Here is a 26773-nt window from a genome sequence, read left to right as displayed (position 1 = left end):
CTTTGACATGTAATTGACCCATTTTACAAATCCACACATGTAAATGCCTCCAATTAAGTAGTGAGGCTTCTGTTTTAACATGGCTTCACTTCAGAGGTGGATAAAAACTACATGGGATTAAGGGGAATGACTTCCTTAATCCCTTGTGTAAAGCTCTGGCTAAAACCAGCACTTTTTAAAACTTATTTGTGCAATTGAGAAGGTGTAAAAGTCAACATGGAATTTTTATCCTATACAGATGTATCTTCTTTGTTAAAGGAGGAATACATGTGAAGATTCTAGTCCCACCCAAGCTCCACTCAAACTACGCACCCTTGAAATCTCTATATAGTGTAAATTTCCATGTATAAATGTCTTTTTGAAATTGGTTTTTACACATTTGATACACACATGTAACTGCTGGTATTTCCACATGACAATTGTGATTAGAGCCTCCAAAACAATTCTCTTTGTGCTTGCAAAGATGTTTGGAAAATATGCAAAATTTCCTAATGAGCTGAAAAATTACTGAAATCAGCTCACTAGTGATTCCACATGAGCAAAAGTTTGTACAAAATTTAACTATACCTTAGAAGGATTTTTTTGTGTGAAAAGTCTGTAATTTTCCATTTACTTTTGTAAAAATATTTCTGCAGTGCTGACTCATTTGGCAAAAATAATCATCTGCTTATATATTGACTCTCAAGTCCTTTTCTGTTTAGAGGTAAATAAAAACCAACATTCAATAAGGCAGAGAATTTGTTCTTTATAATAAATAACATTCTAGCCTTAACAAGTCAGAAGAGAATGCTAGAAAATAAAAAATGTATTAAAACAAGTGTTTCTATAAAGATTTAACAGCCAAACAGCATAACTGGTAATTTTAGAAGTGTTGCATGCCATCTACTTGTGCAAATAGCAGTATACGCATCTAAATGCTGATTTTACAATGTTGCTGTTTACATGTGTAGACATTGGAGCCGACTCTGTGGGTGCTTGAGCACCCCCAATATTAAGAAAGTTCCTTGTATGTGTCCAGGGAGGGATTATTTTCATTGGGTTTAGCACCCACAATAATTTTGAAAAGTTGGCTCCTATGTGTGTAGATGCAGCAGTATGCATATATTTAAAGGGGGTGTTCTCTGGACTTGGTCTGGACAGCCTAAAAAGCTATACTTGTATTTCCCATTTTGTAATGGGGAATACACATATATTTTTAAAAAAATTCCCTGTTGGTATTTACACCTGCTCTGAGTTGACACCCAAGTATCAACTGTCTCTATTAGAGTTTGTGGGGCTATTGTGATTGCCTCAGTAATGTCTAATACAATCTCAAAAGAGAGACATCTTAGAGAACAGCGGCTTGAGAGGAGGACTCTGAGGAAATAGCATTAAATAATCCCTTGCCTAAGCTTTAATTATTTTACTGAATAATGCCAAAAAAGCAGAGTGAGTAGCTGAGGTAGACTCCTCCATAAAGACGATAATGGAGGGCTTTAAATTCTCCTATACCGTGAGAGATCAGAAAAGCTCTAAGAATACATGTGGGGCAATGGCAAAGATGAAGCAGAAGGCCTTGGTGTCTGAGCTGGAGGAAAGAAGGGCCAGTCCAAAACAAACCTGTGAGATATTCATAAGAAGAGAAATGAAAGTAGTTGAACTTAAAAATGATATTGCTTTTGTTAAAACTGATATTAACTGTGGTTTCATCTTGAAAAAGACAATGGAATGTCTGCTTACATTGGTGTGATATACAGGTCTCCTTCAATGGCCAAAGAAGTGGACAGAGATTTAATTGAAGACTTTCACAATATAGCTATGAAAAGGGAAGTACTACTAGTAGCTAAGTTCAATATGCTGGATGTTAATTGGGCATTGCTGTTGCAGGGTCATCTAGAAGCAGAGATCCTGGATTATCTACAGCGAGAAGTGTTTCAGCAGTTGGTATCAGGCCAAAATGGACCTAGTGCTTCTGATGTTAAAGTGGGTGATTATCCGGCATCCAGTGGTCACGAGATGGTAAGTTCACACTACAACATGCATGGAGAGGGTTTATTTAAAAGTGAAAGTTCTACATTTCAAAAAAAAAAAAAAAAAAACTTTGTCAAGACGGGGGAATACCTCAAGGAGATATTAGGAGGATAGGAACATCCTGAGGAAAAAGAAAAGCAATAAGCAAATCTGAAAGGAGCCATTTTAAGGGCAACACATTTTTTGTTAGGAAAGTAAATAACAGTATGAGGAAAAGGAGGCCACTTTGGCTCTCCAAAGAAGTAGCTGAAAAGGTAAGGGAAAAGAGGTTAGCCTTCATAAACTGCAAGATATTGCATGGAAACTGGAAAAGCTAAGAGAAGCTCATAAAACAGTTAAGAAAGCAAAGATGCAAATGAATATCCCCTCTCCTAGAATCCCTTTGATCCCTCTTCTCTTGTACCCACATAACTTTTGACTATCTACCTCAATATTTCTAGGGAGCTGGGGAGAAAGATTAGCCATTTAAGCAGAAGACACAATTGCTCATTTTATTATCAGTAAATATAACAGCTGCTACATTAGTCCACTTGAATATTTTGAAATACGATCAAACAAAAAAACTGAACTAAATCAATGTACCTGTAACTAGCCTTTCGGAACCATGTTCCCTTAATCAGTCTCATAATACTGAACGTACACTTACTACACCCACACAAAAACACTGATGCTGAAATAACAGAGCTATCAAAATTGAAAAATCTGACAGGTTTTTGTCCTCTTTAGGCACCGACTTCCTGTTGGCAAGTTTCTTAGGAGTATTAAGTCCAATGCTTTCTATAAAGTTCCAGAATGTTTTATGATGACAAACACAAACCTTTATATATTTTGATTGTAAACCACCATCATAGTGCCTATCCTGTTCTCAGCCTAAACTGTCATTTTGCATGATCCAATTCCTGCTCTTGTCTGCTAGCCTAGGTTTTGGGAAAATTTAGCTTCCAAAAGCCTTATACACAGGAAACTTATACTGTATGCTTAATTATTTATGTGTCTATGCAGTTGTGCAAATTGTAGAATACCTCAAAATGCAACCACATGCAAAAGAGACGGATTTTTAAATTGTATTTGGACATTCTATTTCTACCGTTTGGATCATCATTAATATTGGAAGCAGAATGATTTAAAGTAATTGATTATTAATATGTTTTATCTTTACTTGGATAATTGCAGAGTTGCAGAGTTGATAACTATATTATATTTTTAAATCTCTGTCATTTATGAGTTAAAGATAAAAACATCTGTAATACCTAGGAGCACGGGCTCCTAAACCTGTTCTGGAGGGACCCCCAGCCAGTTAGGTTTTCAGGATATTCACAGAGAATACACGAGATAGATCTGCATGCACTGCTCCATTTATCTCATGTATTTAACTGTGACTATCCTGAAAACCTGTAAAGCTTCCAGGACAGGTTTGGGAACCCATGATTTAGAGTTATCTAAGGAAAAGTGAGCTTCTACAGGATATGACAATGTACCTTCCAGATGTCGAATTCGTGCAGCTCTGATATCAAGCAGCTGTGCATATTGTTGCAATTTTAGTTCGTAATCTTGCTGAATACCCTCCATCTTCTGTGTTACTTCTTCAACTTCAGCCTGAGAACATATTGGTTTGATGTTACAAAGAGCTGTGCAATTTTCAAGATAATCATATTGTGTGTACTCATAACACCAAGTGCCCTATTTACTAGGCATCATTAGCTGTTAATATGCAATTAATGCATGCTAACAGTTAACATGCTGCCTTAGCAATTTAACGCATGTTATCTGCCAGGTTAACAGCTAATGCAAAAGGGATTGCACCTTATAATTATGCGTTGGTAGTTATCACATATGAAGTGTAAACACAGCAGATTAAAAAGGTGTAGCCAACTGCATCTCATGAATTGATGGCTGATTTTTTGTATCGGAGGGATAAAAACTGTTTGTGCTTTATTGTTGATATACTACTGGAAGTTGTTGAGTTTGTTAGCACTATGAAATGGGATATGCTTGAGTTAGTTTCATTATCGTAGATCACTAGTTATTTGTCTACTTTGAGTTTGTCCCTGTCTGGTTTTGATGGTGAAGTCTTTCAAGGATGCCTTAGGCCTAAAACCTATATTAGTGGGTATTGTGAACGCCTCCTTTTCTATATGGGCATTCCTGTGTGATTTAAAACAGGCAACAGTGTGCCCTGTTTTGAAGAAGCCTGGCCTGTATGTCACCGATATTGCTGATTTTCTAACCTACTCTTTTTGAGTAAGGTATTAGAGAAGGTTGCTTTGGATCAGCTCACTGACTTCTTGGATGATCACCACCTACCTAGGTGACTTTCAGGATTGTGATCTCTGGGGCTGTTTGGTAGGTGTGGGTGAAGGTAGATGGAGTGAACCTATGCCTTTGAGAGTAGTAGGTCCTCCTCTGACCACCACACGAAATCTCTGAGAAGTGGAGGTCGCAGAAGGAGCGAACTGAGACAGGGACTTGATGGTACTAGCATGTTTCTTGATAAAGTCAGCAACCTCCTAAAATTTGTCCCCAAAAGATAATCACCTTGGCAGGGGATGGCCACGAGTTTCTTAACTGCTGGTTCTAGGTCTGAGAGACGCAATAGGTGGTCCTGTGCTACTCACACAAAGCAAAGCCAAAGGCAGGGAAGGCCACAAAAGAAAAACCACACTAAAGAGAGCACAGAGAAAAATATCCTTTCAGCTCCATGAAGAAAAAAATGACTGCTGGTCCTGCATGACAGACAGGCAGGAGGGAAGGCACGCCTGCATGCACAGTCATGGCTCCCAAAAACTTCTAGAAGAACATAAGATAGCCATACTGGGTCGGACAAATGGTCCATCTAGCCCAGAGTCCTGCTTTCTACAGTGGCCAATCCAGGTCACAAAAACCTGCCAGAAACCCAATTAGAAGTAACATTCCATGCTACCAATCCTGGGGCAAGCAGTGGCTTCCCCCATTTCCATCTCAATAACAGAATATGGATTTTTCCACCGGAGCTCTGCTTGTCCTCGGAGAATGGAGTTATTCCAGTGAAAGAATCTATTAAATGTTTGGGAGTTTGTTTGGGACAAGAGGGCATAGGTTATAAACAATTGGTGAGTGTGATTAAAAATACATTAAGGCAGACTACATACTGTAAAGTGTCTTAAACTCTATATAGATCAGCAAGCTCTTCATATATAGTTATGCAGGCCATGGTGCATACTGTTTTGGACTATTGTAGCACACTCTATGTGGGTTTATGAACCAAAAGCAAATAATTCAAAATATGGTGGTTTGAACTGTTATGGGTATTACAAGAAAGTATTAGAATTAAATGGCTTGAACTGATGTTTAAGGCACTGAACAATAAAGCGAATGCTACATACCTGTAGAAGGTATTCTCCGAGGACAGCAGGCTGATTGTTCTCACTGATGGGTGACGTCCACGGCAGCCCCTCCAATCGGAAACTTCACTAGCAAAAGCCTTTGCTAGTCCTCGCGCGTCCATGCGCACCGCGCATGCGCGGCCATCTTCCCGCCCGAACCGGCTCGTGTTCGTCAGTCCCGTATGTAGCAAGACAAAGACAAGGGAAGACACAACTCCAAAGGGGAGGCGGGCGGGTTTGTGAGAACAATCAGCCTGCTGTCCTCGGAGAATACCTTCTACAGGTATGTAGCATTCGCTTTCTCCGAGGACAAGCAGGCTGCTTGTTCTTACTGATGGCGTATCCCTAGCCCCCAGGCTCACTCAAAACAACAACCATGGTCAATTGGGCCTCGCAACGGCGAGGACATAACTGAGATTGACCTAAAAAATTTACCAACTAACTGAGAGTGCAGCCTGGAACAGAACAAACAGGGCCCTCGGGGGGTGGAGTTGGATTCTAAAGCCCAAACAGGTTCTGAAGAACTGACTGCCCGAACCGACTGTCGCGTCGGGTATCCTGCTGCAGGCAGTAATGAGATGTGAATGTGTGGACAGATGACCACGTCGCAGCTTTGCAAATTTCTTCAATAGAGGCTGACTTCAAGTGGGCTACCGACGCTGCCATGGCTCTAACATTATGAGCCGTGACGTGACCCTCAAGAGTCAGCCCAGCCTGGGCGTAAGTGAAGGAAATGAAATCTGCTAGCCAATTGGATATGGTGCGTTTCCCCACAGCCACTCCCCTCCTATTGGGATCAAAAGAAACAAACAATTGGGCGGACTGTCTGTTGGGCTGCGTCCGCTCCAGGTAGAAGGCCAATGCTCTCTTGCAGTCCAATGTGTGCAGCTGACGTTCAGCAGGGCAGGAATGAGGACGGGGAAAGAATGTTGGCAAGACAATTGACTGGTTCAGATGGAACTCCGACACAACCTTTGGCAAGAACTTAGGGTGAGTGCAGAGGACTACTCTGTTATGATGAAATTTAGTGTAAGGGGCCTGGGCTACCAGGGCCTGAAGCTCACTGACTCTACGAGCTGAAGTAACTGCCACCAAGAAAATGACCTTCCAGGTCAAGTACTTCAGATGGCAGGAATCCAGTGGCTCAAAAGGAGGTTTCATCAGCTGGGTGAGAACGACATTGAGATCCCATGACACTGTAGGAGGCTTGACAGGGGGCTTTGACAAAAGCAAACCTCTCATGAAGCGAACAACTAAAGGCTGTCCTGAGATCGGCTTACCTTCCACACGGTAATGGTATGCACTGATTGCACTAAGGTGAACCCTTACAGAGTTGGTCTTGAGACCAGACTCAGACAAGTGCAGAAGGTATTCAAGCAGGGTCTGTGTAGGACAAGAGCGAGGACCTAGGGCCTTGCTGTCACACCAGACGGCAAACCTCCTCCATAGAAAGAAGTAACTCCTCTTAGTGGAATCTTTCCTGGAAGCAAGCAAGACGCGGGAGACACCCTCTGACAGACCCAAAGAGGCAAAGTCTACGCTCTCAACATCCAGGCCGTGAGAGCCAGGGACCGGAGGTTGGGATGCAGAAGCGCCCCTTCGTCCTGTGTGATGAGGGTCAGAAAACACTCCAATCTCCACGGTTCTTCGGAGGACAACTCCAGAAGAAGAGGGAACCAGATCTGACGCGGCCAAAAAGGAGCAATCAGAATCATGGTGCCTCGGTCTTGCTTGAGTTTCAACAAAGTCTTCCCCACCAGAGGTATGGGAGGATAAGCATACAGCAGACCCTCCCCCCAATCCAGGAGGAAGGCATCCGATGCCAGTCTGCCGTGGGCCTGAAGCCTGGAACAGAACTGAGGGACTTTGTGGTTGGCTCGAGATGCGAAGAGATCCACCAAGGGGGTGCCCCACGCTTGGAAGATCTGGCGCACCACTCGGGAGTTGAGCGACCACTCGTGAGGTTGCATAATCCTGCTCAGTCTGTCGGCCAGACTGTTGTTTACGCCTGCCAGATATGTGGCTTGGAGCACCATGCCGTGACGGCGAGCCCAGAGCCACATGCTGACGGCTTCCTGACACAGGGGGCGAGATCCGGTGCCCCCCTGCTTGTTGACGTAACACATGGCAACCTGGTTGTCTGTCTGAATTTGGATAATTTGGTGGGACAGCCGATCTCTGAAAGCCTTCAGAGCGTTCCAGATCGCTCGTAACTCCAGAAGATTGATCTGCAGATCTTGTTCCTGGAGGGACCAGCTTCCTTGGGTTTGAAGCCCATCGACATGAGCTCCCCATCCCAGGAGAGACGCATCCGTGGTCAGCACTTTTTGTGGCTGAGGAATTTGGAAAGGACGTCCCAGAGTCAAATTGGACCAAATCGTCCACCAATACAGGGATTCGAGAAAACTCGTGGACAGGTGGATCACGTCTTCTAGATCCCCAGCAGCCTGAAACCACTGGGAAGCTAGGGTCCATTGAGCAGATCTCATGTGAAGGCGGGCCATGGGAGTCACATGAACTGTGGAGGCCATGTGGCCCAGCAATCTCAACATCTGCCGAGCTGTGATCTGCTGGGACGCTCGCACCCGCGAGACGAGGGACAACAAGTTGTTGGCTCTCGCCTCTGGGAGATAGGCGCGAGCCGTCCGGGAATCCAGCAGAGCTCCTATGAACTCGAGTTTCTGCACTGGGAGAAGATGGGACTTTAGGATAATTTATCACAAACCCCAGTAGCTCCAGGAGGCGAATAGTCATCTGCATGGACTGCAGGGCTCCTGCCTCGGAAGTGTTCTTCACCAGCCAATCGTCGAGATATGGGAACACGTGCACCCCCAGCCTGCGAAGTGCTGCTGCTACTACAGCCAAGCACTTTGTGAACACCCTGGGCGCAGAGGCGAGCCCAAAGGGTAGCACACAGTACTGGAAGTGACGTGTGCCCAGCTGAAATCGCAGATACTGTCTATGAGCTGGCAGTATTGGGATGTGAGTATAGGCATCCTTCAAGTCCAGAGAGCATAGCCAATCGTTTTCCTGAATCATGGGAAGAAGGGTGCCCAAGGAAAGCATCCTGAACTTTTCTTTGACCAGATATTTGTTCAGGGCCCTTAGGTCTAGGATGGGACGCATCCCCCCTGTTTTCTTTTCCACAAGTAAGTACCTGGAATAGAATCCCAGCCCTTCTTGCCCGGATGGCACGGGCTCGACCGCATTGGCGCTGAGAAGGGCGGAGAGTTCCTCTGCAAGTACCTGCTTGTGCTGGAAGCTGTAAGACTGAGCTCCCGGTGGGCAATTTGGAGGTTTTGAAGCCAAATTGAGGGTGTATCCCTGCCGGACTATTTGTAGAACCCACTGATCGGAGGTTATGAGAGGCCACCTTTGGTGAAAAGCTTTCAACCTCCCTCCGACTGGTAGGTCGCCCGGCACTGACACTTGGATGTCGGCTATGCTCTGCTGGAGCCAGTCAAAAGCTCGTCCCTTGCTTTTGCTGGGGAGCCGGGCCTTGCTGAGGCGCACGCTGCTGACGAGAGCGAGCGCGCTGGGGCTTAGCCTGGGCCGCAGGCTGTCGAGAAGGAGGATTGTACCTACGCTTGCCAGAAGAGTAGGGAACAGTCTTCCTTCCCCCAAAAATCTTCTACCTGTAGAGGTAGAGGCTGAAGGCTGCCGGCGGGAGAACTTGTCGAATGCGGTGTCCCGCTGGTGGAGCTGCTCTACCACCTGTTCAACTTTCTCTCCAAAAATATTATCCGCACGGCAAGGCGAGTCCGCAATCCGCTGCTGGATTCTATTCTCCAGGTCGGAGGCACGCAGCCATGAGAGCCTGCGCATCACCACACCTTGAGCAGCTGCCCTGGACGCAACATCAAAGGTGTCATACACCCCTCTGGCCAGGAATTTTCTGCACGCCTTCAGCTGCCTGACCACCTCCTGAAAAGGCTTGGCTTGCTCAGGGGGGAGCGCATCAACCAAGCCCGCCAACTGCCGCACATTGTTCCGCATGTGTATGCTCGTGTAGAGCTGGTAGGACTGAATTTTGGCCACGAGCATAGAGGAATGGTAGGCCTTCCTCCCAAAGGAGTCTAAGGTTCTAGAGTCTTTGCCCGGGGGCGCCGAAGCATGCTCCCTAGAACTCTTAGCCTTCTTTAGGGCCAGATCCACAACTCCAGAGTCATGAGGCAACTGAGTGCGCATCAGCTCTGGGTCCCCATGGATCCGGTACTGGGACTCGATCTTCTTGGGAATGTGGGGATTAGTTAGAGGCTTGGTCCAGTTCGCCAGCAATGTCTTTTTTAGGACATGATGCATGGGTACAGTGGAAGCTTCCTTAGGTGGAGAAGGATAGTCCAGGAGCTCAAACATTTCAGCCCTGGGCTCGTCCTCCACAACCACCGGGAAGGGGATGGCCGTAGACATCTCCCGGACAAAGGAAGCAAAAGACAGACTCTCGGGAGGAGAAAGCTGTCTCTCAGGAGAGGAAGTGGGATCGGAAGGAAGACCTTCAGACTCCTCGTCAGAGAAATATCTGGGGTCTTCTTCCTCTTCCCACGAGGCCTCACCCTCGGTGTCAGACACAAGTTCACGGACCTGTGTCTGCAACCTCGCCCGACTCGACTCTGTGGAGCCACGTCCACGATGGGGGTGTCGAGAGGTAGACTCCCTCACCCGCATCGGCGAAGCTCCCTCCGCCGACGTAGTCGGGGAGCCTTCCTGGGAGGCGACGGCAGCCGGTACCGCACGCGGCACCGACGCCGGAGACCTCACCTCGGGCGATGGCCCAGCCGGCGCCACGCTCGACGGTACCGGTGGCGCAAGCACCGCCGGTACCGGAGGGTTAGGGCGCAACAGCTCTCCCAGAATCTCTGGGAGAACGGCCCGGAGGCTCTCGTTCAGAGCGGCTGCAGAGAAAGGCATGGAGGTCGATGCAGGCGTCGACGTCAGAACCTGTTCCGGGCGTGGAGGCTGTTCCGGGCTGTCCAGAGTGGAGCGCATCGACACCTCCTGAACAGAGGGTGAGCGGTCCTCTCGGTGCCGATGCCTGCTGGGTGCCGACTCCCTCGGCGACCCAGAGCTCTCAGTGCCGACACGGGAAGGAGACCGATGACGATGCTTCTTCGACTTCTTGGAACGAAGCATGTCACCGGAGCTTCCCGGCACCGACGAGGAGGACGTAGAATCCAGCCGTCGCTTCCTCGGGGCCGAGGCCGAAGGAGGTCGGTCTCGGGGGGGCTGTACCGCAGGAGCCCTCAGGGTAGGGGGAGACCCACCCGAAGGCTCACCGCCACCAGCAGGGGAATGGACAGCCCTCACCTGCACTCCAGACGAAGCACCACCGTCCGACGACATCAGCCGACGAGGTCCCGGTACCACCGACGTCGATGCAGCTGTCCGATGTCTCAGCGCCGATGCAGAGGGCCGATGCCTCGATGCACTCGATGCACTGGCGGCCGAGGATGAAGCTCCGGACGCTGAAGACGTCGATGCACTCGATACCCCCGGTGCCGATGCCGACGAAGAGCCCGAGAACAAAACGTTCCACTGGGCCAATCTCGCTACCTGAGTCCGCTTTTGCAAAAGGGAACACAGACTACAGGCCTGCGGGCGGTGCCCAGCCCCCAAGCACTGAAGACACGACGCGTGCCTGTCAGTGAGCGAGATGACCCGAGCGCACTGGGTGCACTTCTTGAAGCCGCTGGGAGACTTCGATGTCATGGGCGGAAAAATCACGCCGGCGAGATCAAAAGTCGAAATGGCGGAAAAGGCACCGAAAAAACAAGGGGAAGAAAACTTCGACCCGAGGCCTAAAAGCGGCCTACCCCGACGACGAATGAAAACTTACCGGGGCGAAAACGCTGAAAATAGCGGAGGGAAAAAAGACCCAAGAGTCTTTTTCCACACAGAATGGAGTTTTTTTTTTTTTTTTTTGAAATAACACGACGAACGTGCGAGGTCGACTTTGCGGGGCCCGACACGGCGAAATACACGACCGTACCGAGCGCGGACAAAAGAAGACTGACGAACACGAGCCGGTTCGGGCGGGAAGACGGCCGCGCATGCGCGGTGCGCATGGACGCGCGAGGACTAGCAAAGGCTTTTGCTAGTGAAGTTTCCGATTGGAGGGGCTGCCGTGGACGTCACCCATCAGTGAGAACAAGCAGCCTGCTTGTCCTCGGAGAAAATATAAATTCTGTCAGACCCTTTGCAGTAGTACATCAAAAGTAGGCAGTTGTGGTCTACTCACTGCCATTTATTGACTATGTCCTCTTTGTACACAGTACAAACAGCGACATGGAGGTCTACAGCCTTTTGAGTTGTAGCGTCTCAGGAACACATTGGCAAGGAAACTGCATGCAGAGGAGAATTTCTTGTCATTTGGAAAACCAGGAAGTGCAAAGATAATGGGTGCCCTAAGTGAATACTGAGCAATATGCCCCTCTTTTATTATCTTTCAGACTCCAGCTCCCCTCCCCCGGAGTTTTTGATAATTAACCTTTACAAACAAGATCACCCACCACCACCCCCTGCAATAACAATCCTTTAAAAATGTCTAATTGGACAGTCTTTTAAACATTAAACGTTGTTTTGCTCTCCTTCATAGCCTAATGGTTACAGCAGTGGGCTGAGATACAGGAGAGCCTGGTTCAAATCCCACTATAGTTCTTTCTGATCTTTGGCAAATCACTTACTCTCCATTGCCTCAACCCATCCAGAGTAGTGGCGTACCAAGGGGGGGCGGTCCGCCCCGGGTGCACGCCGCTGGGGGGGGGTGTCGCAGCGCGCGCCCGGCTCCGAGTTCGCTATCTTCGCTCGTTCGCTGCAGCTCCCTCTGCCCCGGAACAGGTTACTTCCTGTTCCGGGGCAGAGGGAGCTGCAGCGAACGAGCGAAGTTAGCGAACTTTTCAGAGCCGACAGGCACGCCGCGACACCCCCCCCCTGCGGCGTGCACCCGGGGTGGGGGGTGTCATTTCGCCGGGGGGGGGGGGGGGGGGGCTGCATCGGCGATCCGCCCCGGATGCCATCCTGGCTAGGAATGCCACTGATCCAGAGTCAGAAAATACCCATTGTACCTAAATGTAAAACGCTTTGATAGCTTTTGTGTGGTATACAAGAAATTAAATAAGTAGATGCATATATACATATACATACAATTTCAAAAAGTCATTTACACAGGTAAATGAGCTATTTAAAAATGGCCTACCTTCTCTGCAGTTAAAACATGTGATGATGGTTCTTTGAGTTTGTCTGGCTGTCAGGAATATTGTATTGCTTTGGTTGTTGCAGCCCTGTGCCACCCCTCGGAAGTTGCTACCCTAGGTAATTGCCTAGTCTTGCCTAATAGCTGTTGGAAGCAAGCCCCTGCTTTACACCCCTGATGATTATGGGCAGTAGTATGGCATATCCTTTTTTTGGGTAGTCGGGATGGTAAAGGAAAGGGTATTTGATATACCACCTTTCCATTGTACAATCAAAGCGGTTTACATTTATTATATACAGGTACTTTCTCTGTCCCTAGTGGCTCACAATCTAAGTATTGTACCTGGGGCAATGGAGGGTTAAGTGACTTGCCCAGAGTCACAAGGAACTATAGTGAAAATTGAACCCAGTTCCTACTAGGTTCAATTCCCAGGTTCTCAGCCCAGAGTTCCCGGTAGGGCCAGATCACATATGTATAAAATGGGGTTTGAGATTTGTGTTCCATGTTTATTTTGTGATTACGTTAGGAAGTTTTTGATAATTTTTATGTTATTGTAAACTGCTGTGTATTAAATTTAGCCAGTATGGCAATATATAAGTTTAATAAATAACATGAAATAAATGAAAACAAAATCAAAGAAAGCTGTATTATTAAAGTTAAATACCTGATAATCTTTGTTTATTTTATGTTGTATAATTAACATATTTCGTGTCTTTTCAAGTTCTTGCACTGTTTCTGCATGTGTTGCTTGTAGCTCCCGCATTGATTGATTCAAATCTTTATTAATGTCATCTTCTATTTTCTCTAGAAATGTAAGATCTCCATTCTTTTGCTGCTTTCGCACCTACAATAAGAAGAAATATTCTTTTTTTTCATATAGCAACTTTTCAGAAAAATCAACATGTTTATTTATTGATATAGTTAACTATGACAAGAATAAGATGATCTGCATACAGTGCTGCCTACTTATGGCAATACAATAATTACAGGGATAGGAATCCACCAGGGTGGATGAATGACAAAATCCCACATAACCAACAAACAGAGAAGAAAAAGTGGGAAGTGGACCAATGACTCCAGAGGCTGGTAATACTGGGTGAGAATGGAAAACTTTATTACGGACTCGACACAGATCTGTGTTTCGGACACAGGCCTGCCTCAGAAGTCTAAAAACATATAAAATACCAAGTAAGGTAAAACAAGTAATACAAAAAATCATTTGATGAAACATTTATATAATAGAAAATATAAAATCATGTATGAAACGATGTAAAAAACCAACACATCCATAAATAAATATAATCCAAGGTGATATCTAAAATGATATAAACATTAAAATAACACATTCATAAGTAAATATCATCTAAACTGATATGTAAGATGATACAAACAATAAAAATTAAACTATATGCTATATAATCTTGTTTCTTATGGAAAAAAAAATTAAAACATTTATGTGTTGGGTGGAAGAACATTATAACATAAAACCCGTTTATAAAGCATATAATAATAAATGTTGAACGTGTCTGAGAATAACATTGTGGTAAATAGAAATACATGGTGATTAAAACAAATATTACAGTGTAATAATATGAAATGCATTGGTGTTCTAAACCATAAAAATACAAAGTATAAAGAGAAAACTGCTTTTGTATATATCCAAATAATAAAGATGCTGAAATCTCACATATAAAAATGTAATCCATTGATATAAATGAACAATAAAGCAATACGGCTATACTGTTTAATCTATATAAACTAACTGATAATATAACGTAATGGCAGACAGAATTGAAATATTGTTATAAACGCTGTACAGAGTACCTATCATATTAAAACAAATGTAAACAGATCAGTGGAAAAGTAAACTGTAGCTAGATCTGAACCTACATATTAAGAAAGTGTCAATAAATATTATTTATAAAAAAAACAACTATGTGAGGGACAGAGACAAAAAAGTATAACTGACCTCTGTAGTATGTGTGCAGATATGATATCACTGAGTAACAGGGGGTCTGTAATGGAAGGAGATACTATTACCGAGGAACGGGAATCCTGTAAGGGAGGGAAATGCTATTGCTGATACTGTCAATATAGGGTGTGCACCACAATAATTGCGTATCCAAGAGTAGAAAATAAAAAATGAATAATAAAAAAAGAAAGCAAGAAGAACAAAAGCAAAACGAAGAAGAGGAGACGGGAGATATGGCAAACTAAATCTGGAAAACAACTAATGGCATAAATACAAAAGAAGAAGGAGAAATGATAGAACACTGGTGCAGAAAGACCATGTCATACCTTTAGAAAGACCTTTAAACTTCAAACCGCTGTCGTGCATGAACATAGCTCTATCCACAGAGACAAACAGTAAAAGAGGCTGAACAACGAAGCTCCAATATAAAAAGGGGAAAAAAAACGCGCCAAAATGAACTGTAGAGGCCATATGACCTAGGAGTCTCAACAACTGCCGAGCTGTGACCTGCTGAGACGCTCTGGTCTGGGAAGCGAGGGACAGGAGGTTGTGGGCGCTCGCTTCGGGAAGAAAGGACTGAGCCGTCTGTGAATTCAGCAGAGCTCCTATGAATTCCAGAGATTGGACTGGCTGGAGATGGGACTTTGGGTAATTTATCACAAACCCCAGCAGCTCCAGGAGGTGAATAGTGCACTGCTTGGACCGGAGAGCCCCTGCCTCCGAGGTGTTCTTGACCAGCCAATCGTCGAGATATGGGAACACGTGCACTCCCAGCTTGTGTAGATACGCCGCGACCACCACGAGGCACTTCGTGAACACCCGTGGGGCAGAGGCGAGCCCAAAGGGCAGCACACAATACTGAAAGTGCCGTGTCCCCAGGCGGAATCTGAGATACTGTCTGTGAGCTGGCAGTATCGGGATGTGAGTATAAGCGTCCTTTAAATCCAGGGAGCATAGCCAATCGTCTTTCTGAATCATGGGAAGAAGGGTGCCCAAGGAAAGCATCCTGAACTTCTCTTTGACCAGGTATTTGTTCAGGCCTCTCAGGTCTAGGATGGGGCGCATCCCCCCTGTTTTCTTTTCCACAAGGAAGTACCTGGAATAGAATCCCAGCCCTTCTTGCCCGGATGGCAGGGGCTCGACCGCATTGGCGCTGAGAAGGGCGGAGAGTTCCTCTGCAAGTACCTGCTTGTGATGGGAGCTGAAGGACTGAGCTCCCGGTGGGCAATTTGGTGGAGTGGAGGCCAAATTCAGGGCGTATCCGCACCGCACTATTTGGAGAACCCACTGGTCGGAGGTTATCAGAGGCCACCTTTGGTGAAAAGCTTTCAACCTCCCCCCGACCGGCAGGCCGTCCGGTACGGACACTTTGATGGCGGCTATGTTCCTATGGATCCAGTCAAAAAGCCGTCCCCGGCTTTTGCTGTGGAGGCGCAGGGGGCTGCTTAGGCGCACGCTGTTGACGGGAACGAGCGCGCTGGGACTGTCCCTGTGCCAGAGGAGGCCTTCGGGCCGGCTGGGTGTACCTACGCTTGCTGTAGGCGTAGGGAGCAGCCTGCTGGGCCCGGGAAAAACGTCCACCTGTAGAGGTGGATGCTGAAGGCGCCCGGTGGGAGAGCTTGTCGAGGGCGGTTTCCCGCTGGTGTAGTTGGTCCACCAACTGCTCGACCTTCTCGCCGAAAATGTTATCCCCCCGGCAAGGGACATCCGCCAGTCGTTGCTGGGTGCGGTTGTCCAGGTCAGAGGCACGCAGCCATGAGAGTCTGCGCATCACTATACCTTGGGCCGCAGCTCGAGATGCCACATCACAGGTGTCATATATACCCCTGGACAGGAACTTTCTACACGCCTTCAGCTGCCTGACCACCTCCTGAAAAGGCCTGGACTGCTCAGGAGGGAGCTTATCGACCAGGTCCGCCAGTTGCTTCACATTGTTCCGCATGTGGATGCTCGTGTAGAGCTGGTACGACTGGATGCGGGTCACGAGCATGGAAGATTGGTAGGCCTTCCTCCCAGACGAGTCCAGAGTGCGAGACTCCCGCCCCGGGGGCGCCGAGGCGGTTTCCCTCGAACTCCGTGCCCTCTTGAGAGCAGAGTCCACGACCACCGAGTCATGAGGCAATTGGGGCCGCATTAACTCTGGGTCAGAGTGGATTCTGTATTGGGACTCCGCTTTCTTGGGAATGGTGGGGTTAGATAATGGCTTCTGCCAGTTCCGAAGCAGTGTCTCCTTGAGGACATTGTGCAACGGTACCGTGGAAGACTCTCTAGGTGGTGATGGATAGTCGAGGACCTCGAGCATCTCAGCCCTCGGCTCATCCACACAGACCACGGGGAAGGGAATGCATATAGACATATCCCTGACAAAGGAGGCAAAGGAGAGGCTCTCAGGGGGCGGGAGCTTCCTCTCCGGTGAAGGAGTGGGGTCGGAGGGAAGACCCTCAGACTCCTCTGAGGAGAAATATCTGGCGTCGGTGTCGGAGACCTCGGCATTGGGCTGGAGCACGCCGGCGCCTCCATCAACGGTGCCAGGGGCGCAAGCACCCCCGGAGCCGGCAAGGCCTGGCGCTTCAGCCCTTCCAGAATCCCTGGAAGGATGGCTCGGAGGCACTCGTCAAGGCCCGCTGTCGGGAAAGGCAGGGGGGCAGGAGTGGGTGCCGGTGCCGGAAGCTGCTCGGGTCCAGGAGACGGTACCGAAGCACCCATGGACTGACGCAGCGACACCTCTTCGACCGAGGGGGAACGCTCCTCTCGGCACTGCCGTTTCCTCGGTGTCGATCCATCTCTGGAGGCGCTGGAACTAGCAGTCCCGTGAGCCGTGGGCGACCAATGCCGATGTTTCTTTGCCTTCTTTCGGTGCCCATCATCGACGCTCGGTGGCAGAGATGAAGAGGAGGTAGAACCCCCCCCCCCCCCGGCCTCGAGGGATCGGGTCTGACAGGGTTCGGTCCCGATGGCCCTGGGTAGAGGGAGTGGCCGGGGCCGACTGCCCACGCGGCCGCTCACCCCCGCCGTTGCCGGAGGTCCGGTGGGCCAATGGTACCTGTGCTCCTGGGGTCGATGCCATCGTCGGTGTCGATTTCGTCGACATCGGTACCGGTACCGAAGACCCGGCCGTCGACACCGATGCCGTCGACATCAAAGGGCCGGCGCAAGTTCCAAAAAGTTGGTCCCGACGAACTTGCCTCGCCACCTGTGTCCGCTTTCGCAATCCGAGACACAAGGTGCACGTCTTGGTATTATGCTCCGGGCCAAGGCACTGGAGGCACCAAGCGTGAGTATCGGTTTGCGAGATGTGCCGGCCGCACCGACCACACTTCTTGAATCCACTCGGGACCTTCGAGGACATCGATGGAAAAATCGCGTTGGTGAAGTCAAAGTCGTCGATGGTGGTGGTGAAAAGCACACCCGAAAAAGAAACGACCGAGCGGCCACAAGGCCGCAACGAAGCGCCCCCGCGCTAAGACGACGAGGGGACAAACAACATTTTTTTTTTTGGAAATAAAGAAAAGAAAAGAAGTGCACAAAAGAGAAACTTCGCGGCTAGGCCGCGATCCGGTTTCCGGGGCTGACCAAGAGAGAGACGGTAACACGTCTCTCCTCAGCGCGGAATCGAAAAAAACTGAGCGGGAACGGTCGCGCACGGGCGGGAAGACGGCCGCGCATGCGCGGTGGGCGTGCCCTGCGTGCGGGACCGCCCGCAAAGTTTTTGTTCCGGTTGGTGGGGGCTGCTGTGGACATCAACCCAGTCGTTAGAACAAGCAGTCTGCTTGTCCTCGGAGAATACAGGTTTCCCTGCCCCTTTGCTGCGACGTCCTGCGAGGACGTCCTCAGGAAAATTTGGGTGCCCCTTTCGATTTATGCCCCTCCACGTGTAAAAGGAGAGCAGTGCTTATACTTGTTGGTCAGACAGGACACTTCTTTACTTGTCATAGAACTGTTTTGCGTAGTATTAGTATTTGGTTTATGTGGGTTGCTGTAGGGTGCCCCTTGATGGAACAATTGTTCTTCTGCTTAATGTTTCATTGCATTTGTTGTACTCTGTTTTTTCAATAAAAACTGAATAATTCAAATCTAAAGATGGGATGTAAATTACATCACTAAAACTAAATGAAAAACAAACTTGCTGGTACCATCAGAAGAGAAGTCTTCCACAAGGCAGCATGCTCATACCAAAAACAGTACAACATTTATACCAATAATAAGAAATTCTACTCAAATAACAAAGTTTCAACTATTAGGATGACTAAGAGAATAATTTAATAACAGGCCATCTAACTTGTGAGGCAGGTATGTGCATAAGTTAAACAAATGGGTATATTTTCCCTTAGAAAACTACCACAGAGAAAATACATGCACACATCTGCACCTGCTATTTAGTACATACAAATTTCCTAGCTTATTTTATGTGAATACATAAAGTATGCATTTAAATGTTAACCCCTCCCCAACTGCACTGCTGGGAATATCTTTACTCAGGTTGGATAAATTTATGGACATATAGGTTATATGAACATTAGTTTATGAACATACAGCCTGCACAATTTTATAAAAGGTTATTTCTGCACAAAACACAGCATCATATCCATGGAAACATCTTCTAAAACTATCTCCCAATGCAACAACACAAATCTATTTATCTAATTTGTGAAAAATCAACTATAATCAACTTAAGATTTGTGCATGCCTTCCCTGTAAAGAATAGGGGTAGAAAGCAGAAACTCATCATATGGAATACTTTCAAAATGACCTGCTCCTCAAGTCTTGTCCACCACCGTGTAACAAAAGTAATACAATTGTTCTCAAAGACTTAAAATGCAATCACATGGCTTTCTAGTGACCTCACAGAGATATTCCAGCTCTGGAAATGTATTTAGCTTAGAGGGTGCTGGAAGGCAAATAAAAATATAAGTATCTAAATAAACTATTATGTGCCAGTTCAGAGGCACAGCACATGGTGCTAATGAAGCATGTATTGTTGCTCTGCTTCCTGCAGGATGCAAACATTTTTTAGTCAAATTAATAAATATGAGTATCTCCCAAAAGCCCACTTTATAGCAGCTGTTATTCATTAAACCAAAATAACTTGAGCTATTTCATCTCTCAAGCTCAAAAGACTAACATATACTGGTATTTGCACACATTTTCAAAATTTGCAGGCAAAAAGTAGACACTTACTATTACTACTACTTAACATTTCTAAAGCGCTACTAGGGTTATGCAGCGCTGTACAGACTAACAGAGAAGGACAGTCCCTGCTCAAGGAGCTTACAATCTAAAGGACAAGTGTACAGTCAGTCAAATAGGGCAGTCAAATTTCCTGAATAGAGGCATAAAGGTTGGGTGCCGAAGGCCACATTGAAGAGGTGGGCTTTGAGCAAAGATTTGAAGATGGGCAGGGAGGGGGCTTGGCGAATGGGCTCAGGAAGTTTATTCCAAGCATAGGGTGAGGCGAGGCAGAAAGGGCGGAGCCTGGAGTTGGCGGTGGTGGAGGAGGGATTTGTCCTGTATTACAGCACTATAAAAAAAGAACGGTAATACTACAACAGAAGGGCTTTATGTAGATCTCCTGTCGTTCCCCCTTCTCCCCCACTGCTAACTCCCGGCTCCGTTCCTTCTATCTCGCTGCTCCCTATGCCTGGAATAGACTCCCTGAGCCAGTACGTCAGGCTCAGTCTCTGGCTGTCTTCAAGTCTAGGCTTAAAGCCCACCTCTTTGCTACTGCTTTCGACTCCTAACCATGACTCTCTTACTCAACACCCTCACTTATCACCCCTACCACTGCAATTTCCCCACCCCTAGCTGTCTGTTCGTCTGTTCAATTTAGATTGTAAGCTCTGTTGAACAGGGACTGTCTTTTTCATGTTGATTTGTACAGCGCTGCGTAAGTCTAGTATCGCTATAGATATGTTTAATAGTAGTAGTAGTAGTAGATCTGACTTAATTCACTTTTGTTGGTGTAGTAAAACTTTCACATAGGATAAACAAATTGGCCCGTCTGCTTTCATGAAACACTGAAATATGCACATGAATAGGAAAGCAGGATTAGCTTCTCACAGATGAACATGTAAAATCTTTTCAGAAAAGCAAGAAAGTTGAAGATACAGGAGTTTATGTTATAGTAAGTGTGCTTATGTTTTTTTTGGATAGTATGTTTTTTTCACTTTCTGACTTGAATAAATTCCCCCCCCCCCCCCCCCAAAGCAGGTGGATAAGTGAAACAGGGGCCCTTGTTGGGAATCTCGTTTAGAAAGTGATTCAGTTTAGTGTCTGCTGCTTATTGACTGAAGATGTTTGATGATGGCGCTGTGGTATTAAGGGTTTTTTAAAAGAGTTAATTTATAAGGCAAAAAGGAACTTTTTTTGATTGAATTTATTCATATTTGATATATATATCAGCATATGGCTAGTGTGGATTGATGGATTACTGATGGAGCATTGTTAATTACATTGATGGACAGTAAAGTTATTGAAATGGAGGCTCTTTTCTTTTTTTTATGACTCATGATGGCGATTTTTCCTGGTAAAGCCTAATTTGGGCTCATGGATCTTTGTATTCTTTACTGAGGTCTTTTTCTTGACATTTTTTTGGAGTCTACTATAATCTAGATTAGAATAACCTTGTAACATAGTAACATAGTAGAAGACGGCAGAAAAAGACCTGCACGATCCATCCAGTCTGCCCAACAAGATAAACTCATATGTGCTACTTCTTGTGTATACCTTACCTTGATTTGTATCTGCCATTTTCAGGACACAGACCGTAGAAGTCTTGCCCAGAACTAGCCCCACCACCCAAACACCAGCCCCGCCTCCCAATCTCAGCTAAGCTTCTGAGGATCCATTCCTTCTGCACAGGATTCCTTTATGTTTATCCCACGCATGCTTGAATTCCGCTACCGTTTTCATCTCCACCACCTCCCACGGGAGGGCATTCCAAGTATCTACCACTCTCTCCGTGAAAAAATACTTCCTGACATTTTTCTTGAGTCTGCCCCCCTTCACTCTCATATCATGTCCTCTCGTTCTACCGCCCTCCCATCTCCGGAAAAGGTTTGTTTGCGGATTAATACCTTTCAAATATTTGAACGTCTGTATCATATCACCCCTGTTTCTCCTTTCCTTGTGTTTATGTAAGTGAGAAGCTTTTAAAAGATTTTGAAGACAGGAGAGTGTTGTCACAGAGATAAACCAAAAATCCTATTTTTCTGACTTACCTTGATAAGCATCAAGGCTTCACTAAGTTCTGCCATATCAATATCGCTCTCCTGAGGTGGAAAGAGTCAACAAGAAAAGAATTTAGCAAACCAGAATTAGTATGAGTGACACAAATCCAAATGAAATAGTACATCTATTCTAAAGATAACCTTTGACATTAGGAACAAACAAAAAAAAATATTTGGCCATAGCATTGACAATTTGGAGGGGGGGGGGGGGGGAATTTTGCAAACAGGAAAAAGGTTACCTTGGTAAAAAATGTCATGCGATTTTTAAATTCATCTAGTTGCTGCTTATGTTCCAGATAGCGCAACTGCAGGTCTTTGTTTTCTTGACTTAGCTTTTCATTTTGATCTTTGAAAGGGAAAATGGAAAAAAAAAACCTCATCAAAACATAGTAACATAGTAAATGACGGCAGATAAAGACTTGTACGGTCCATCCTGTCTGCCCAACAAGATAAACTCATTTTACAAGGTATGCGATACTTTATACCCGAGTGTGTGTGTGTGTGGAGGGGATACTTTATACCGAAACAAATCCTTAGAACCTAAATTATGAGTAGTCTGCTATTTTCTCTGAACACTGTTAAAACTGCTTGAAATTGGGATTACCTATATTTCTTCTTTCATTCTCATTTTCCTCTCTTCTTTACGGTTTCTCTTCCAAAGTTTTAACAAAAATAAACCAAGTTGCTTCCTCAAAATGTTATCCTCAAAATATCATCAACAACCTTTAGCTCTGTTCTTGCTTTTCATATGCTACTGTTATTATTTAACATATCAATACCATTTACCCACATATCTCCAGAACGTTTGTCTCTTAGGAAGCAATTCTATAACTTAGGTGCTCACATTTATGTGCACGTAAATGTTTAGACTACTAGCACATATATGTGAATGTGCGTATCTGTGTATGCCAGCATGCTTGCTGCCTATATGATATTCTGCAAATACCAACTTAACTGCAGCAGAAAAAGGAGCACACCAATAAAAGAAAATAAGTTCATTTTTATAATCTACAAGACTGACAATAAAAATAAGTTGCTTGATATTTTACCCTCAGAAAGGCTGGATCAGGGGTAGAAGTTTCCCAGGGACCTAATAAAGGAGGGAACTACCCTCCATCATATGCAGGTAACCTTGTACTGTATGTGTAAGATACAAGAAAATTCCTAAGATTGCAGGGCCTGGGGCAGAACCCAATTGCCAGGTCCGGGGCAGAATTGGACCACCGTACGCCGCCCTACCCCCGACCCTTTACCTTTCTGTCTCTGCCTCCAAGGGGGGGGGGGGGGGGGGCCCAGCGCCAGCAAGTCTCTTCCTGCCTGCCTGTAGCAGGTGTTCTCCGAGGACAGTAGACCAGGTATTCTCACATGTGGGTGACATCATCCAATGGAGCCCGGTGTGGACGCTGACTAGAGTATAAATGTTTCAAGAAAATTCTAGCTGTCTCTCACCGCGAATGTGCGGCTGCCTTTCTGCCCGAAGCTTGAGTGCAGGTTCCTTCATCAGGTAATACAGTTAAATGAAAACAACTCCTAGGGGAGGTGGGAGGGTACGTGAGAACACCTTCAACAGGTTAGTAACTTTGCTTTCTCCGAGGACAAGCAGGCCCAGTTGTATTCTCACATGTGGGAATCCCTAGCTACCAGGCTCATCGAAAACAACAATTTTAGGACAATAAGGACATGAAACGTCGATGAAACTATATACATACGAATTGTGAAGGTGCAGCCTAGAACATAACAAAACTGGGCCTGGGAGGGTGGAGTTCGATTCCAGACACCAAACAGATTCTACAGGACTATCTAACCAAACCTACTGTTCCTTTGGGTATCCTGGCTCAAGGCATTAGTGAGATGTAAATGTATGGACCGAATACCACATAGCAGCCTTGGAAATTTCTTCTATGGAGGTGGATCAGCTACTAGGGACTGAAGCTTACTGACCCTGTGAGCTGAAGTGACCATCACCAACAACAGAACTGCAGTGGAGACAGTGCATGCAAATACCTCTCTCATGAATAATCATTGTGGGTATCCTGAAAACCTCCAGGCCCAGGGAACCACTGGGACAGGGTGTAGTAGAACCATAACCCCTTCCTTAGGAAGTGACTCGTAATCCAGGACAGATAACATTTCTGTCCTGGGTTCCTCCTCCATCTCCAACTTATATTTACATCTTTTTTTTATAATTTCAAACAGATTAGCAATTTTGCTACATATCAAAATGTGTGACAAACAAAACAGTATCATAATGCAACAAGAAGCCCTCAAAACTGTACTCAGAAACAATGAACCCTCAATCCCATACCCATCTTCACCCCAATATCCCAAATCTGCCAAAAGCAAACATGATCACAGAATCTGTAGTATTCCCCTTTAATTCTAATTCTATCCCTATCCCCTCTCCCCCCCCCTGAAATATCAAATCCAAATGCAGATAGCAGTAGTCTTGGAGAAGCAGACACATTAATGTAGACTGTATGATACATATACAACAGCAAACATCCAAAACCAGGTGGACTCTCATAGTCCCCTCTACTATAAGCTCTCAATAGGCATTAAAACCATGGTGTTACATATTCTCCACTCCCCACTCTCCTTCCCATTCCATTCCCCACTCTCTTTCCACCCCCAACCTCTTTCCCTCTGTCTCCAACTTAAATGGGATGGCTGAAGTCATCTCCTTCACAAAACCTGTGAAAGAGAGACCCTCACGTGGAGATTTATCTCTCTCTTGGGTGGGGAGATGTCAGAAAGGACCCCATAAGACTCTTCCTCTGAGAAGTAATGAGGATCCTCTTCTGAGTCCCATGACCAGTCCCAATCAGACTCTTCACAGTACTCAGATTTAACAGAGTGAGGCTGTGCCCGCTCTGGCTCAGCGGGATTATGCCCACACCCTGAAGGGTGTTGGGGTACAACCCTACCCTCAGATACAAGGGAAGCTTCCTTCCCCAGTAGCAAGAGCGGTATTGTATGGGTTGGCTCCAGCATCAGACTGCTCCACAGGCAAGGTAGGAGCCTCAGGAAGAAGCAGGAGCTGAGTCAGAGCTGGTGCATGTGCCCTCAATGCATGAGAGGTGTACAGCTGTAGCCTCTATGCTAGCTCTTCCATGAGCATGGCTCAGTACCACTCATCGAAGGTAGGCATCTTTAAAGGCTGGGGGGGGGGGGGGGGGGGGGCGGGACAGGGACAGCCAGTGAAGAAGCCACCGCAAAACTTGGGCACTGGTGATGCCAATGCCCTGGCACTCCTGGCAATGTCAAAGAGGACCGATGCTTGTGCTTCTTGGGCTTCCCCCAATGCTGATCATCATGGTCCGTCAGTGCCAGATGATGTTGAACCCATACGAATCCTTGGTGTCAGGTCCAATGCAAACTGGTCCCAGGGCTGACTATTAGCATCTGATATCCCAGTTGCAGCTGATGTCTGGGCATCCATTGAAGTTTATGCTTTTGGTGCCAATGTCAACGGATCGGCCTTCAAGGAGCCATAAACTATCTCCTGCTGGAACTGACGCACCCTCTGTGTTCTCAACTGCTTTTTTAAACAGAGAAAACAAGAGTTAGGCTCATGGTTAGGCACAAGATACCAGATGCACAAAGTGTAATCATCCAATTACATCAGGCACACCTCTTGAAACCAATGGGGGTCTTCTTGGACATCATAGAAAGAATTGCAGCTAAATTAACTCCTTAATTTTGAACTACAAAAAGGGGCAGAGTCCAAATCGAGGTCGGTGCTCAGGCCTAAACGAGCCTATCAAGCCACGAAAAACAAAGAAAACTTGAAGGGCTGAAAACACTAAGAACTAAAAGGAAAAATAAACAAAAAGAAATTAAAGAAAAAAATGAGGGAGAAAAACCCCAAACGGGAAGGTACTGCAAAGGCAGAGAAAAAAGTGCTGAGGGGAGACTGCGAAGACGTGTCCTCCTTGCTCTGTGGAAAAATGAAGACTGAGGAACCCACGCTTTCATGTCAGGCAGGAAGACAACATGCATGCGTGGTGGGATGTTGCTAGAATTTTCTTGAAAAACATCTATACGCTAGCCACCATCCGCACCGTGCTCCACTGGATGAAGTCACTCACGTGTGAGAATACAACTGGGCCTGCTTGTCTTCGGAGAATTAAGAATATAAGGTATGTGAGTGAAGAAATGAAATAATTTCTTTCAAAGTAACAGACTCATAATACAAAATGAAAACAAAACTTTATACACAATATACCTCTTTCTAGTTTTACTCTATCAAGGATTTCATTTTTGTCTTCTAGATCAGACTTTAAGGCAGCCTCAAGCTGAGCAATCTGCAGTTTCAGTTGCTGTTCCTTTAACTTCCATTTCTGTTCATGGCCCTGGGTCACATCGAAGGCACTGCAATTAAACATTTGGCATATGAGGAAATATAAGTCAATTCCAACACAAAATAATAAAGAAGAAAAAGACTTTAGTGGCAGAGACCCCTGTCATCATTTCTTAGGAATTAAGCAAACATGTGCTGGTCTGCTGCTGTTGAAACCAAGGCGCCTTTCTCAGGCTGCGGTTAAAGAACATTAAAGGGTTTGTGGAATGAGCAAGGAACTGGCCTTAATTTAAAGCTCTAAAGTCAGAAAAATTGGCAGCATTCAGCATTTGTTGGACTGGAAAAAGAATTCAGATCTATATTCCAGAGGAATTTATAACTGTAAACCTCAGCAACGGACAACTGACAAAACACTTTATCCCACATATTAAACCTTTTCATGTAGAGAACTATGAATATTAACTACTTGCTTTTAGTCTATGAAGCCTAAGGGCAGTTGTTTGTTCAAAAACACAGTGATCACAAAGTACCAGCAGTTCTCAGAATTACAAAATGGGTATTCTCATACTAGTTACATAAACCCTTATACAGCAGTTGTTCTTTAAAAGCCAGGTGAGGAGAATAGAACAATCTATTTTTCTCCAAGGGTACTGCTGATATTTAAACCAGAAACCACAAGGTGCATAGTAATATTCCCCTGGATTCTGTGTAGTG

General features: G+C 46.0%; 1 protein-coding gene across 1 annotated transcript in view; it reads right to left on the bottom strand.

The window, feature by feature from the left end:
- RPGRIP1L (RPGRIP1 like) overlaps nt 1-26773 on the bottom strand; it is a 343339-nt gene that overhangs the window by 153298 nt on the left and 163268 nt on the right. The window contains 5 exon segments of the mRNA XM_030204315.1: nt 3489-3606; nt 13226-13405; nt 21751-21801; nt 21999-22105; nt 25985-26130. Coding sequence (XP_030060175.1) covers nt 3489-3606; nt 13226-13405; nt 21751-21801; nt 21999-22105; nt 25985-26130 — 602 coding nt within the window.

The sequence above is a fragment of the Microcaecilia unicolor genome, chromosome 5 (genome assembly GCF_901765095.1).
Source record: "Microcaecilia unicolor chromosome 5, aMicUni1.1, whole genome shotgun sequence".
Classification (NCBI taxonomy): Eukaryota; Metazoa; Chordata; class Amphibia; order Gymnophiona; family Siphonopidae; genus Microcaecilia; species Microcaecilia unicolor.
This window is presented reverse-complemented; position numbering and strand designations above follow the sequence as displayed.